The sequence below is a fragment of the Equus asinus genome, chromosome 26 (genome assembly GCF_041296235.1).
Source record: "Equus asinus isolate D_3611 breed Donkey chromosome 26, EquAss-T2T_v2, whole genome shotgun sequence".
NCBI classification, from domain to species: Eukaryota; Metazoa; Chordata; class Mammalia; order Perissodactyla; family Equidae; genus Equus; species Equus asinus.
The window spans coordinates 21,879,779-21,895,800 of record NC_091815.1 but is presented as its reverse complement, the minus strand read 5'-3'; the positions used below and the strand labels follow the sequence as shown (position 1 = coordinate 21,895,800).

Genomic DNA, 16,022 nt, shown 5'->3' with positions numbered 1-16,022 from the left:
GTCTAGTTTCATTTCTTTAACATGGATGTCCAGTTGTCCCAGCAGCATTTGTTGCACCTTTTTTCACTGAAATGTCTTTGCTCCCTTGTCAAAGATCCATTGGCTCTATTTGTGTGGATCTATTTCTGAGCACTTTGTTCTATGCCAGTGATCTATTTGTCTGTTGATCTATTCTGTTGCCAGTATACTGCCTTGGTTACTGTAGCTTTATAGCAAATCTTGAAGTCAGATAATGTTAGTCCTCCAACTTCTTCATCTTCAGTATTGTGCTGACTATTCTGGGTCATTTGCCTTCCCATATAAACTTTAGAATCAGTTTGTCAATATCCACAAAGTAACTTGCTGGGATTTTAATATACCACTGACTCTATAGGTTAAGTTTGGGAGAACTGTTATCTTGACAATACTGAGTGTTCCTATATGTGAACGTGGAATATTTCTCTATTTAGTTCTTCTTTGCTTTCTTTCGTGAGAGTTTTCTAGTTCTCATATATCTCTTTTAGAGATTTTTTAGATTTATTCCTCTTTACTTTCTTCATGTACTAATGTAAATGGTTATGGGTTTTTTATTTTAAATTCTGAATTGTTCATTGCTGGTATGTAGGAAGGTACTTGACTTTTGTATACAGTGGTGCAGTTTATGATTTTTTGACTTTACAGTGATGTAAAAATGATACACATTCAGTAGAAACCGTACTTCAAATTTTGACCTTTTCCTGGGTGAGTGGTATGTGGTACAATACTCTCTCATGACTCTGGGCAGTAACAGTAAGCCGTATGTCCCCATTAGCTATGTGATAACAGGGGTAAAGAACTGATGCACTTAACAACCATCGTGTACCCATACAATCATTCTATTTTTCACTTTCAGTACAGTATTCGATAAATTACATGAGATATTCAACACTTTATTATAAAATAGATTTTGTGTTAGATGAGTTTGCCCTCTTGTAGGCTAATGTGTTTTGAGCACATTTAAGGTAGGCTAGGCTAAGGTATGTTCAGTAGGTGTATTAAATGCATTTTCAACTCAGGATATTTTAAACTTACAATGGGTTTATTGGGACATAACCCCATCGTAAGTTGAGGAAGATCTGTATTAACATTGTATCTTGCAACCTTGGCTATAATCGCTATTAAATATGATGTTAGCTGTCAGTTTCTGGTAGATGTTCTTATCAAGTTGAAGAAGTTCCCTTCTATTCCTAGTTTGCCAAGAGGCTTTTAATCATGAATGGGTATTGAATCTTTTCAAATGCTTTTTCTGTATCTATTGATATGACCATGTTATTTTTCTTTTTAGTCTCTTGCTGTGATGTATTACATTACTTGATTTTGGAGTGTTGAACCAGCCTTGCATGCATGGGATAAATCCTACTTGGTTGTGGTGTATAATTTCTTTTGTACATCATTGGATTTGATTTTCTTATGTTTTGTTGAGGATGTTTACTTCCATGTTCATGAGAGATGTTAGTTTGTGATTTTCCTTTCTTATAATATGTTTATGTGATTTTGGTATTAGGGTAATGCTGCCCTCACAGAATGACTTAGGAAGGGTTCATCTGATTCTTTTTCTGGAAGAGGTTGTAGAGAATTAGTATCATTTCTTCCTTAAATGTTTGGTAGAATTCACCTGTGAAACCATCTGTGTCTGATGCTTTCTGTTTTGGAATGTTATTGATTCCATTTCTCTAACAGATATGGGCATATTCAGATTATCTATCTTTTTCTGTGTATTTTGGTAGACTTTGTGTTTTTAGGAATTTGTTTCATCTACGTTATCTAATTTGCTGGTATACAGTTGTTCATAGCATTTTCCTTATAGTACTTTTAATTTCTGTGAGGTTGGGAGTCATGACCTCTTTTTCACTCTGGATTTTAGTGATTTGAACCTTCTCCCTTTTTATTTTCATGGTCATTTTAGCCAAATGTTTCTCATTTTGTTATCTTTTAAAGAAACAAAGTTTGGTTTCATTTATAGTCTCTATTTTTTTTCTATTCTCTCTTTCATTTATTTCTCATCTATTCCTTATTGTTTCCTTCCTTTTGTTTTAGGTTTCTAGTTTCTTAAGGTGCAAAGTTAGGTTATTGATTTGAGATCTTTCTTTTTTTAATATAGGCATTTACAGCTATAAATATCTCTCTATCCACTGCTTTATATGCATCTCATAAGGTTCATTTTCAATCATCTGAAAGTATTTTCTAATTTTCATTATGATTTTTTCCTTGACCCTTTGGTTAGTTAGGAGTGTGTTGTTTAATTTCCATGTATTTGTGAATTTCTGAAATTTGTTATTTCTAATTTAATATCATGTGATTCGAGGTTATACTTTGTATGATTTTAATCCTTTTAAACTTATTGATTTGTTTCATGGCTTAAGATGTATTCTATCCTGGAGAATGTTTTATCTGTCCTTGAGAAGAATGTGTATTTTGTTGTTATGAGATAGTGTTTCTAGTAATATCTATTATATAGGTAGTCCATAATGTTGTTCAAGTCTTCTGTTTTGTTGTTGACCATATTCCTAGTTGTTCTAGCCATTATTGAAAATGGGTTTGAAGGCTCTAACTATTGCTAAGTTTTCAGTTTCTGCTTTATGAATTTTGGAGCTTTTTTTTAGGTGCATTCCATGCTCACTGAAGCATTTTTATGATAGTAGCTTTAAAATCCTTGTAATATAGTTCCAACATCTTCATCATCTTGTCATTGGTGTTTTTTGATGATCTTTTCTCATTCAAGTTGAATATTCCTGTTTCTTGCTAGGATGAGTAAGTTTTGACTGTGCCTTGGCTATTTGGGATATAATCGTAAGATTATAATCATAAGACATGCTGATTCCTATGTAAATATTGTTACTTGTTGATGAGCTGGAATATAGTCATTTCTCTATTCATTCACATAGTATTTGGAGGCCCACTCTAGCTGGAAGGGGAAAGAGCCTTTGTCACTGCTGCTTTGGAGTGTTAGTCAGGGTCTGTTCACACATTGCCTCTGCAAGTGCCTGTCAGCCAGCCGGGGAGGAACACCACCCAGTTAGTGCCAGGTCACAATGGTAGTCAAGGCTCCTCTCATAGTCACACCCTCATAATGCATCTGCCAGTCAGGAGGAGATGTGCTTCATGATTCCTGGGCTAGGATGGCAGTCAGTGCTTCCCTCACGTATACAATCTTTGTAGGTGCCCATTACTGATGGCCAGGATGGCAGTCAGGGCTCTGCTCATGCACACAGCATCATGTGCCCACTGCTTGGGAGAAGGGATGTTGCCACTTTACTGCTGGGCTGGGATGAAAGGGCTGTGCACATACAAAGCCTCTGCAACTGCTTCTTGGCAAGAAGGGCCAGTAGTACTACTGGCTGTCATGCATAATAGTGTGGGAGATGGACATTTTTTGTTTGTAGTGTTTAGCCAGCATAGAGTTAGCATTTCCAAAAGGGTTTTGTCCTGCAGGGCCACAACCTCTCCTCAGCCCTTTGGATAAGGAAAACAGGCCTGTTATGTGTTTTTTGTTATTGTGTGGTGTGGTTTTTTGGTAGTTTTTTGCCCTGGTGGCATTTCCAATTTGCCAGCTTCTCTGGTGCCCTGGTTGGAGTATATAGGAAACCAAAACAAAACAAACAACCCACCCCTCCTCCAAGGAACTCACCACTGCCCTGGGTTGTTCAAGTCCCAAGGTCCGTAGACAGTTTGCCTTCATTTCTTCAACTTGGTGAGTCTTAAGTTTGCTTCATGTATTTTTTCCCATGGATTTTAAGTCTAATAAGTGGAGAGGAATAGAGCAAAATGTGTTTACTCCATTATATCCAGCACTATGGTTTCTTTCTTATCTTTGCTCTTTTGCATGTACAAATTTTTTTTTCCTGTTGCTTTTAAAATTCTCTCATCACTGATTTAAATCAGTTTGGCTGTGATTACCTTGGAATAGTTCCTCCCCTCCCCCCATATTTCTTGTGCTTGGGATGAATTGAATTTCTGAATCTGTGGATTTATAGTTTTGACCACATTTGGAAATTTGTTGGCTATTTCTTTAAATATTTTTTCTGTACCCTGCCCTTTCTTTTCCCTCTCTTCCAGGGATTCCAGTTACACATAATTCGGCTGATTGAACTTGTCCACCAGCGCTCTGATACTCTCTTATTTTTGTTTTTCTTTATTTCAATTTGTAATGTTTTTATTGCTATCTTCAAACTTACTAACGTTTTCTTTTGCAGTGTCTATTAATCCCATTGACTGCATTTTTAAATCTCACACGTTTTTCTCTCTAGACGTTTGTCTGAATTTTTCTAATATCTTCCACATCCCTACTTAACATATCAATCTCTCTTCCTTGTTGGACATGTGGAATGTAGTTATGACTGTTGGGCTGTTAGTATCCTTTACCAAATACAAAATCTATTATATCAAATATAAAATCTATTTTTTTTTTTTAAAGATTGGCATCTAGGCTAACAACTGTTGCCAATCTTTTTTTTTTTTCTCCCTGCTTTATTTCCTAAATCCCTCTTCCCCCCAGCCCAGGACATAGTTGTATATCTTAGTTGCAGGTCCTTCTAGTTGTGGGATGTGGGACGCCGCCTCAATGTGGCCTGACGAGTGGTGCCATGTCCGCACCCAGGATCCGAACCCTGGGCCACCGCAGCGGAGCGTGCAAACTTAACCACTTGGCCATGGAGCCGGCCCCCCTAAAATCTATTTTTGTCAAATCTGGATGTTTCTATTGATTTTTCTCCTTATTACAGTCATGTAGTCCTGCTGCTTTCCTTTTTTTTGGTGAGAAAGATTTGCCCTGATCTAACATCTGTTGCCAATCTTCCTCTTTTTTTGCCTGAGGAAGATTAGCCCTGAGCTAACATCTGTGCCAGTCTTCCTCTATTTTGTATGTGGGATGCCTCCACAGCATAGCCTGATGAGTGGAGTAGGTCTCTGCCAGGGATCTGAACCCACAAACCTGGAGCACTAAAGCGGAGCACTCAGAATTTTAAACACCTGGCCATGGGGCAAATCCCACCTGCTTCTTTACATGACTGGTAAACTTTATTTACTACCAAAGACTGTGAAAGTTACCTTCTATGTGCTTGGTATTTTTGCATTTCTATAAATACACTCAAGCTTTGTTCTGGAATATATTTGTGTTACCTGGAAACAATTTGTTCCTTTCAAGATTTGCTTTAAGCTTTTCTAAGTGGGACCAGGGAATCTTTAGCCTAATGCTAACTTGCTTGTCTACTGAGGCAATAACTTTTTGAGTAATCTAACTAGTGCCCTGTAAATTATGAGGTTTACCTCTGGTTGATGGGACACAAACTATTCCTGGTTCTGGGTGAGCTCCAAAGAATACCTGTGCTCTTAAGCATTTCTTTTGCTGGCCTTGGGTAAGTCTCCTCATGACCTCACCTATGCACCATCAGAACTTGGCTTGATGCTTTACCCTGCAAACTCTAGCCATCAGGGCCTTCCTGGACACTCAGTTCTATCTTGTCAATTTAGGGAGATCATGAGGTTCCCTCTGTATTCCCCCTCCCTGTGCCAAGATGTGGAGATGCCCTCTAGGCAGTAAGTTGGGCCAAGTGTAGGGATCACACTTGTTTATACTTTGTTAGGCATTACTGTTGTGCTGTCTGATGTCCAATTTCCAAAAACCAGTGTTTCTTCTATTTTATCTGGTGTTTTTGTTATTTTAGGCAGGAAGGTAAATCTAGTCTCTATTACTTCATTTTGGCTGGAAACAGTATTTTTTTAAAAAAATCTAGACTTACAGAAGAACTCCAAGACTACAGTTTCCATACACCCGTCTCCCAGTTTGCCTAATATTAACATTTTACATTACCATATCATAATGATCGAAACCAGGACATTAACACTGGTCTATCACTTAAACTACAGGCTTTATTTGGATTTCACCAAGTTTTCTCCACTAATGTTCCAAAGATCGAATCCAGAATCTTGCAATATATTTAGTTATCAATTTTCAGTAGTCTCCTCCAATCTTTGAGAGTTTCTCAATCTTCCCTTGCCTTGGGTAAGTTATTTTACAGAAGGTTCTTCATTTTGGGTTTGTCTGTAGTTTCTTCATTATTAGATCAGAGTTATGCAGTTTTGGTGAGAATACTACCCAAGTGATATGCCCTTAGTGCATCACCTTCAGTGGTATATGATGCCTCTGTCTTACAACTGGTGATCACTTCGTTAACTAAGGTGGTATATACAGTGTTTTCTCTTTGTAATTAAATATTTGGGAGAGATATTTTGAGACAATTCTAATAGACTGTTTTTCTCAAACTTTCACACCTTGAAATTTTAGCATCCATCAATGGATTTTGTATATAATTATTACTATTATGGTGATTTCCTATTTCCCTCATTGCTTTGACATTTGTTAATTAGAATTCTTCACCATTAAATGGAACCAGGATTCCTTCATTGGGGGTAGTTAATGTCATGGTTCAGGACAGTAATAAACAGGGTAGGTCTGGAACATATTCTTGTATTTGGGAAAAAACCCAAAAGTTTCCAAGTAAGCTAAGGAAAATGTGGAAAGGATAAAGGAGCAAATGAAAATGGAAAGGAATGAAGTTTTATCAAGTTGAGCACCAAAAAGAAGTAGGAAAAAGAACATATGTTAACAACAATAATTACATTATGGTTTATTGGAGTAGAGGTCTGTGAAATGACAACAATTCATAACAAAGTTCAAAGAAAAATGTTAATGTAATGTGACCAAATGTAGCTGCAATTACAAATAAGGGAGACATAATAAGAATTCATTAGTTTTTAATTTATTTATTAATGATTTCAAAAAGTAAGTGCTAAGACATGTGGTTATTTTCTGTTATTAATTTTAAGTCTGTATATAAGATTTAGGTGGCTCATTGTTTTCATTTGTTCAAGCAAGCAAAAAATTAAAACACACACAAAGAAGTGTAGGGCAAGTAGTTCTAGAGTACTACACCAAGAAGAGGGAAACTAATCAACAGTGATGGTAACTCAGAATAACCAGGCAGAGTGGGATCAAAGAACAAATCAACAGTATAAGCACATAATAGCTCAGTAGAGTGAACTATTAATAATTATAATAAATATAGTTGAAATGTTTCAAAGAAATGAAATAGCAAATATCTTAATAAGGGTAAAAACAGAGACTCATTTTCTGTGGAGGACATGAAATATCTACTAGTTACATATTATAAGAACTAAGGAATATTTAAAGAAAACATAACTCGGTGTATTCCAATGACAAAATGGCTTAATTGCTACTGCTGACCATACGAAAGTTTAAAGAATCCATAAATTCTGGGAAAGACACCTATTTCAAAAATTAAAATCTAATGGATGATGGTGACATAAATGAATCTCAACATAATAGGTAAATTTTCTTATAAAAATCTAATAACCTGTGGCTCATGATCACATTGACTGCATACCCAGGACAACTGTTCCAAGAAGGAGATGATGGACAGCTGAGATTTGCAACCTTAATCTCTGTGACTGTCCTCCTTTTCTTTTTTCTTTTTTTGGAGTCAGGAAAGATCCCTAAAATCAAAGGTCTGTTGATTGTTCAACTGCCAAAACCTAGTAAGGCAACACTGAGAGGGAATAAGAAGGAAAATTATAGATAGATACAAAACCCAATTGAAGCCATGGTAATGAAAGTTATACATCCTCTTAATGTAAGTTTAGTAACCAGTTTATAATCGTTGCAATAGTTGTAGATTTTTGCCTCCTTTTAAAGATGGTTAACAAATTTAAGAGACTGATAAGATTGAGTTAGTTAATTTTATGAAATATTTAAAAGTGCTCCTTTCATTTGGATCCCGACTGTCACTGCCTAGTGGTGAAGGCTCCTTAAAGGAATTTTGTTGCAGTAGGTATTTAGGGAGATCTGTCGTGTCAAAATAAATTCAAATAGAAGTCAGCCATTTGATGACAGAAGATTATACATCTACCATTAAAACAAAAACAATAGAAAACAAAACAAAAAAAATCTACACAACCACCACAAGACTTTAAAACCACATAATATCTGACTGGGAGTTCTAACTCTTGGGAAGAAGGAAAGTACGTCATATATAATAAGCAAAAAATTAGAATGCAGAAGATGTATTTGAGTAATATTACAAATCAGTAAGCCAAAAATAATAGACAAAAGAACAAAAAAACATAAACACCAAAAGTAACTGTAAGCAAAACATGCCTGCACAAGAAACTCAAATGAAAATAACTCAAATATTTAATAATTAGGGAAACACATTTTCCACACATTTCAGAAACAGGTTAATAAAGACCATCTTACATAAATAGATATTCAGAATGTTAACTGATATAAAAGGAGAAATATTTGGCAATATCTAACAAAGCTGAAAGTATGTATCACCTATGACTAAGCAGTTTTACTGCTGAGTAGAGTAGCCATATATGAGTCTGGAAACAGATTTAATAAGAAAGATAGATTGAATCCTCTTCATTACTTCTTATTAAATGCACAGGTCTTTCCAGTGAAACACAGAAACAAAAGGCATTTGTACACATCTTTCATTCAAAAGACTTCTCACCAGTATAACTTCTTTGATATCAAGTAAGGTGCCTGCCCATACTAAAGGCATTCCCACATTCCTTACATTCATAGGGTTTCTTACCAGTATGAATTCTCTGATGTTTTGTAAAGGATGAACTATGTCTAAAAGCCTTTCCACATGCCTTGCATTCATAAGGTTTCTCTCCAGTATGAATTCTCTGATGTTCAGTAAGGGCTGAACTGTGTCTAAAGGCCTTCCCACATACCTTACATTCATAAGGCTTCTCACCACTATGAATTCTCTGATGTTGAATAAGGGCTGAAGTAAGTCTAAAGAACTTTCCACACTCTTTACATTCATAAGGTTTCTGACCACTGTGAATTCTCTGATGTCGAGTAAGTTCACTACTTACTCCAAAAGCTTTCCCACATTCCTTACATTTATAGGGTTTCTCACCAGTATGAATTCTCTGGTGTCTAGTCAGAGATGAACTATTTCTAAAGACCTTTCCACATGCCTTGCATTCATAGGGTTTCTTACCAGTATGAATTCTCTGATGTCGAGCAAGTTCTCTACAGACTCCAAAAGTCTTCCCACATTCTTTACATGCATAAGGTTTCTCACCAGTATGAATTCTCTGATGTTCAATGAGCTGTGAACTAATTCTAAAGACCTTCTCACATTGTATACATTTGTACGGTTTTTCACCAGTGTGAATTCTCTGGTGTTCAGTTAACTGTGAATGAAATCTAAAGTCCTTGCCACATTCCATACATCTATAAGGTTTCTCATCTGTATGGATTTTCTGATGTCGAGTAAGTTGTGCATGCACTCTAAAGGATTTCCCACAGAAAGTGCATTCATAGGGTTTCTCACCATCATGCATTCTTTGAAGTGGAGTAATTGCTTCAACTCTTCTGAAGGTTCTTCCGTATTCCTTACATTTATAGCACTTCTGATCATCATGAATTTTCTGATGTACACTAAGGTCTTCATAAAAACTAAATGCATCCTCATATTCCATATATTTACAAGGTTTTATACCAGTATGAATATTCAGTGGTAGGGTACATGGGTCATCTACTCCAAAGGTTTTCCAATATCTATTACATTCATAGGTTTTCTCACCAGTATGTATTCTGTCATATTCATCAAAGTTTAAGTCACAACTGAAGACCTTCCCATATTCTTTATATTCATAGGGCTTCTTGCTTTCATGAATTCTCTGATGTAATGTAAGAGATTCATGATTTTTGTAATTGGGAAATTTTTCAGAGATGATTGTCATTTGACTGAAGGATCCCACTTCAGGTCTTTGTACTTCAGTCTTGCTTTTGCTTTGCCAGTCATTTCTAAAAAAGGAGCTCTCAAAACCAAGGAATTTACTACCTTCTGTTACTTTCCACTGAGAACTGTTGTTTTCAGTAATGTCCTTCTCTATAGATAAATTCTTTGTGTCATATTTGGACTCCAAATCTGAAAGAAATGAAAAAAAGTAATTTACTTTTTCATGTGTCCCAAAAATAAAACAGTTACAGAATGCAGAGGAGAAAAACTGAAAATAACTCACAATATAAGTGAATGAGTAAAATACTGTTACGAAGTTTGAAGGGTAGAGAAAGCTCAGAGAATGATAAAAGCATAATGTAAGATTGCGAGGTTTGTGATAATGGAAAAAGATTAACTCAGTGGGTCTGAAGTTTAGGTGATGATCATCACCTGGTAAGCTTGTTGTCAAGCACTGTTGTTCAGGAAACAGTCCAGATAAACTGAATCAACATCTATAGATGTAAAACTGCTCATCAGTATCTTATAGAGATACTGCTAATGCAGACCAAAATCTGATAATCTATAAATACTAATAATTTGGTTATTTTTTTCTTTTTTTACAATAGAATCCAAATGCTTTACCTTGGATAATAAGGTGCTTGTACAAAGACCTCATTTTAATCCATTATCTCTTTTCACCTAATCTTTTATTTCCTACATCAAACTGCATTTCTTATCACAGAGAGCTACCCATAGGATGTTTTATTTCTCAGAAATGGGTTCTTTATATACCACCTCCTTTTCATTGTCCACATCTAAACATTACTACCTTCAGAAAGGATGTACTATCTAACTCTAAGTAAGTTCATATCTATCTCTCTATTCTACTATCTAATTCCTTATCCTCATATCCACTTTTTAATTGTATATTCAATAATTTTCTGTTGTTGTACTGTTTATTTCCCTATTCCTTAAACTCCAAAAGGACAAATGCAATCATTTTTTAATGTGCTACTGAACAATGAGTCCCAAGGACATAGTAATTCATAATTACAGAAAAAGTAAATCACTGGATTTAAGGAATCTAAATAAGAATAAAGGAAATATTACAAAGATAGTCACTAGAGAACACAATTGATTATCAAAATGATTATATGACTATAAGAATAATGCAAAATTATAGGATGTCTCCAGGCCTTCCAACCATCACACTATACTACAGAGATTATATATATATTTATAGTGATAGGCCCTGATATCGGTTTCCCTATGTTAAACCCAGCATATATGGGGTTAAAACCAAAGCATTCATTCCCAGCTTACTCTCTGGCTTCCTGGTTCCTGGATCCACTATCCTCCCTGGAGACAAATGGCCAAGGACAACCACCTGGATTCATTATCTCCTCCTCCTCCTCCCTGCCAAGGAGCTACAGGCTGGTGGAAAAGCTCCAACCAGCAAGGGCATATACTCCCCCTCCCCTACCTAAAACCCCATATAAAAACCCTTACTTTTAGCTTTTCAGAGAGTTTGAGATTTCAGCATTATTGCTCAGTGCTGTGCAATAATAAAGTCCTACTTTCTTCCACTACACCTGGTGTCAGAGATTGGCTTGCTGCACAACGGGTGAGCGAACTCACTTCAGGTTCAATATCAATAGCGTATTAAGATACATTCATATATATGAATAGTGTTTATAAATTATTGTTTTCCAGTTCCCTTTCCAATTACACATATTGTCTCCATCGCTGCTGTTAATTCATTCCTATGCAGAACCATGATTTTTTTCATCCCACGTGTCAATAAAGATGAGGTGTTTTAAGTAGCATTTTCACTATTATTCATCTATCCTACTGAAATCTTAGTCTTTACGTAAATGTTTTCCTTCATGCTCTTTTGCAGATGGTCCTTTGCATTTCCCTATACACAAAACCAACATTGCTGGACTTTCCAAAAATATTTTAGATATTATAATAGGTATATACCATAAGACACATGCAATTCTGAGCAAAGCTTGTGGCTGAGAAGGAGAATACACTAAGACAACGAGATGGAAAGGGTGGTGTTGGCAGTCTAGAGTGTAAGACACTTTGTACCAAAGGGTCTGTTGGACACTGCCTGGAGACTGGCAATTAGATGAGGGAACAACATGAGTAAAATCCAAAGTAACTGATAAACATTGCATAATATAAGACAAAAATAACTTCCTGTGACAGAATTATGTTAACAAAGGCAAAATAATGTAAACATCATTATGTGACTAAAACAATAAAATCATAAATGAACGGCAGTATCAGTAAATCAAAAGCATTCCACTTAGAAATGTTGAAGCTCTCTACCAAATAATTGTTTAGTCAATGTGGAAATGTAATTGAAACTATAAAATTTTCAGACGGCATTCAAAATATTACTTATTATTGAAAATATTTATTATTAAAATCTATGGAACTCAATAATAGTCACATAAAAAGTAAGAATTAAATGCTTAACATTTATGAAAATGAAGGAATGAAAATAACCAGTGTATACATCCCACTCAAGAAGACAGAAAACAACAAAGTAACCCAAAGAAAAGGTGAGGGGAGAATTCAATAAATATGGAATCAGAATGTGATGAGTTATATAGAAAACATATAAAGAATATAATTAACATATAAAAAATAAAAATGACAAAAGAGACAGAATTACCAGAGAGGGTCTTTTAAAAAATGTTATGACTCCTATGTTAATCAATTTGAAAATGTTGACTTATGAACTATTTTCTAGTTAAATAAATGTTGAAAACCCCAGAAACCATAAAGGTTGAGAAAGGTCAATTTGCTAAAAAGAGAGAAAACTGTCGAAGACTCACCTCTCATGAAACAAAAATTTTATGCATGCTTATTGCCCACGTTGTGGCAATAAACCAGGTAGTGAACCAGCGCTCCTAAAACAAAGATCCGAGTCACGATCTGAGCAGGGAAGACAGAAGATTTGGCACTTGTTGTGACAGAAAGCAAGAAAGTTTTATGATATTAATGGGTCGTGTCAAAAGGACACAGAAATCACCTGTGGGAGCTATGGGAGACCACCATTTTGACGATACAAGAATCAAAAGAAGGGAACAAAACTTTGTGTACTAAAACATGCTAACTAAAATTAATATGGAGTATTGATTTTTAAAAGAGAACAAAAAACAAAACATATAAGACCAGAAGAACTCACTTTTAACCAGTTCTTCTGTCTGGTATGGGACAGGGAAGGTATAAGGTGTGCCTGGGAAAGCTTCAGAAAGCAAGAATAAATTCAAAGATTAAAGGATCAAGTCAAAGGTACACAGAAATAACTATAAGGAATTACTCAACAATCAAACAACTGGGCAGCAAAAGTCAGATTGGTGGGGCCAGCCCAGTGGTGTAGCAGTTAAGTTCGCACATTTTGCTTCGGCGGCCTGGGGTTTGCCAGTTTGGATCCTGGGGGCAGACATGGCACCACTTGTCAAGCCATGCTGTGGTAGTTGCCCCACATATAAAGTAGAGGAAGATGGGTGTGGATGTTGGCTCAGGGCCAGTCTTCCTCAGCAAAAAAAAAAAAAAAACAAAACAAAAAACCAAGGATTGGTGGCAGATGTTAGTTCAGGGCCAATCTTCCTCAAAAAAAAAAAAAATCAAAGATCGGTAGGCTAAAGTATACTGAATGAATGAAAATCAATAAATCCATAACAAGGCATAAATAAGAGAAGGTCAGAAAATTTCAAGTGCACCATTTAAGGTGCCTAATTAGTTACAGTCATGTAAAGAACATAATCAAAACTCCTCCTGCCTTTCCCATTAGAATTACTTCTCAAGTTTACAAAGAGAATGAGGGCAAGTAAAAAGAAGGAATGACTGTTTTAGAAAAACATTGATTAAAATGAAGATTTTCAGTTGTAAAAACCTTTAGGTGAACTGATGATAAAGAACTGTATATCCACAGAATGCCAGACTAAGACCCAGAGATCTCTTTCTGACCATGCTATCTGAATTAGCTCTTTCTCCATCATTTTTTATCCCTTTGCTTATTTTTCTTCATAGCATATATCACTATATATGATATGTCTTCTAATTATTTGTTTACCTGTTTATTATACATGTCACTAGTATGTCAATTCCATAAGCACAGGATCAGTATTGGTCTTACCATTGTACTGACAGGGCTAGCACAATATCTCAGATAATAGGTAGACACCTATTATCTGCTGAGTATATAAATGACCAAGGTTTTTTTTGTCAGTAGAGGCATTTGTATAAGTCTAAATACAAGAGGAACTGGAAAAAATGTTGGTTACACTGGGGATCTTAATTTGCTTCCCCAAGTGTCAGGCTTTTTTGCCACAGGGCTTTGAAGGGAGTCTCCCAAATACATCGCAGGGGCCTACCTCCTCCCGGATCAGCTGGGGCTTTTTAGTGATGACTTTCCTGCCTCCTCATTAGCCCTCACACACCTGTGTTCTTGTCACATCACTCGCAACTCTCCTGAGCAACTCCCCTTCCTCCAATAAGGGAATCACAACTGGCTTAGAAATGGAACACCCTGCGTACAACAAAGAAATGTAACATAATGTATAAAAAATAGAATTGTAACCAAATCTAAATAACACTTTTGAGAATTGGTTGTTTTAATAAATGAAGTTGAAGTGATAATGATAAAGACTTTGGAGAAGAGAAATGTGAGAAGATTGAAAGAACATTCACCTTAGAGTGACTGCAGAGTTACAAGGTATAAAGAGACCAGACAGGTAAAGAAATGTCTTATTTTACTGAAACCCATGCTAACTCTTTGTCTTCAGGGTCAGAATATTTTAACAGTTAAAAACAGTGGCTTTGGTGCCACATTGCTTGGGTAGAAAACCTGCTTCTGATACTGATTGGCTGTGTAACCTTGGAGAAGCTGCCTAAATACTCTTTGTCTTAGCAATCTCTTCTAAAAACAATACAAGTAGTACTTATGTCATAGGGTTACTGAAGAATTAAATGATTCAAAATATTAAAAGTGCTTAGAACATCACCTGGTACAAGGCAAGAACTATGTGAGTTGTGAGGAAAATAAGGTCCTTGCTGGAATACTGACAACGTTAAGTACAAAGTTCTTTAACCACAAAGCAGGTGTAAGACAATACTTGTGTCAGGTAATGAATATGAATTTTGTTTAACAATCTAGCAACATATAAATTATACAAATTCTTTTAATAATCATAACAAATCAGGGCACAGTATCTTAGCTGTTCACCCAGAAGGTGGCTAAGAAAATAACATAAAGCATTTATAGCAATTCTGAGCGCAAACACAATATAACAGAAATCTCAAAGGATATGCTGTATGTGTCCTACAAATCAAATCCAGCTTCCTGGGTATCAAGGAAGGTAGAAATTATATGAAGGGACTGAGCAGGCATGAACATTATTAAGAATGATGATGACGCTTAATGGAAGTGTCATCTCCAACACAATGTTCAACCCATGCCTTTGGAAACAGGGAAAAGAAATGTACTTAGTTTCTTATAAGACAGCCTTGGGTTCACTGAATATTTCCTGCTATTCTAGACAGCATATTCTACATTCTGTGAGGCAGATACATTTACCAAGTGAAACCAAGTTGCTGTAGTTCTCCATCATCACATCCCAGTACAAGTCCCTCTGAGCAGAATCCAGATAGTCCCACTCCTCCTGAGAGAAGTTGATGACCACATCCCTGAATGTCAACAATTCCTGAAACAACAAACCACATATTGTAGGTAAAATTGAAGGAAATATTCTTTGTTTTTTTTGAGGAAGATTAGCCCTGAGCTAACATCTACTGCCAATCCTCCTCCTTTTGCTGAGGAAGACTGGCCCTGAGCTAACATCCGTGCCCATCTTCCTCTACTTTATATGTGGGCCGCCTACCACAGCATGGCGTGCCAAGTGGTGCCATGTCCGCACCTGGGATCTGAACAGGTGAACCCCAGGCCGCCAAAGCGGAACATGCACACTTAAGCGCTGCACCACTGGGCCGGCCCCTGAAGGAAATATTGAGAAAAACACAAGAAATAATGAATTTCATTACAAGAAGGATACTACATAGCAAACAAGTAGGCCAGGGATAGAAGGCTATGGTATGGAAAGTAAGGAAATTAGTGCTTCCAAAACAGACAATCTACATTTCTTTAAAGAATCCATTTGATTCAGAGTGATCTTCCTCCATATTATGGGCGTTTTTAATTAGCTAAGCATGCCTGGAAATAAA

General features: G+C 36.1%; 1 protein-coding gene across 12 annotated transcripts in view; it reads right to left on the bottom strand.

Annotated features, from left to right (window-relative positions):
• Nucleotides 1-6,629: 6,629 nt before the first annotated feature.
• The window catches only part of ZNF529 (zinc finger protein 529), a 58,671-nt gene continuing 49,278 nt past the window's right edge, over nt 6,630-16,022 (bottom strand). For 3 of the 12 annotated variants that reach the window (XM_070499013.1, XM_070499014.1, XM_014848768.3), the window contains exons 4-5: nt 15,379-15,505; nt 6,630-9,989 (exon numbers count right to left, since the gene is read on the bottom strand). In XM_070499013.1, coding sequence (XP_070355114.1) covers nt 8,569-9,989; nt 15,379-15,505 — 1,548 coding nt within the window. In that variant the 3' untranslated portion in view covers nt 6,630-8,568. Of the gene's footprint in view, nt 9,990-12,631; nt 12,732-14,176; nt 14,332-15,378; nt 15,506-16,022 lie in introns of those variants that run through there. The other 9 variants (XM_070499016.1, XM_070499015.1, XM_070499023.1 and 6 more) reach the window with 7 other exon arrangements.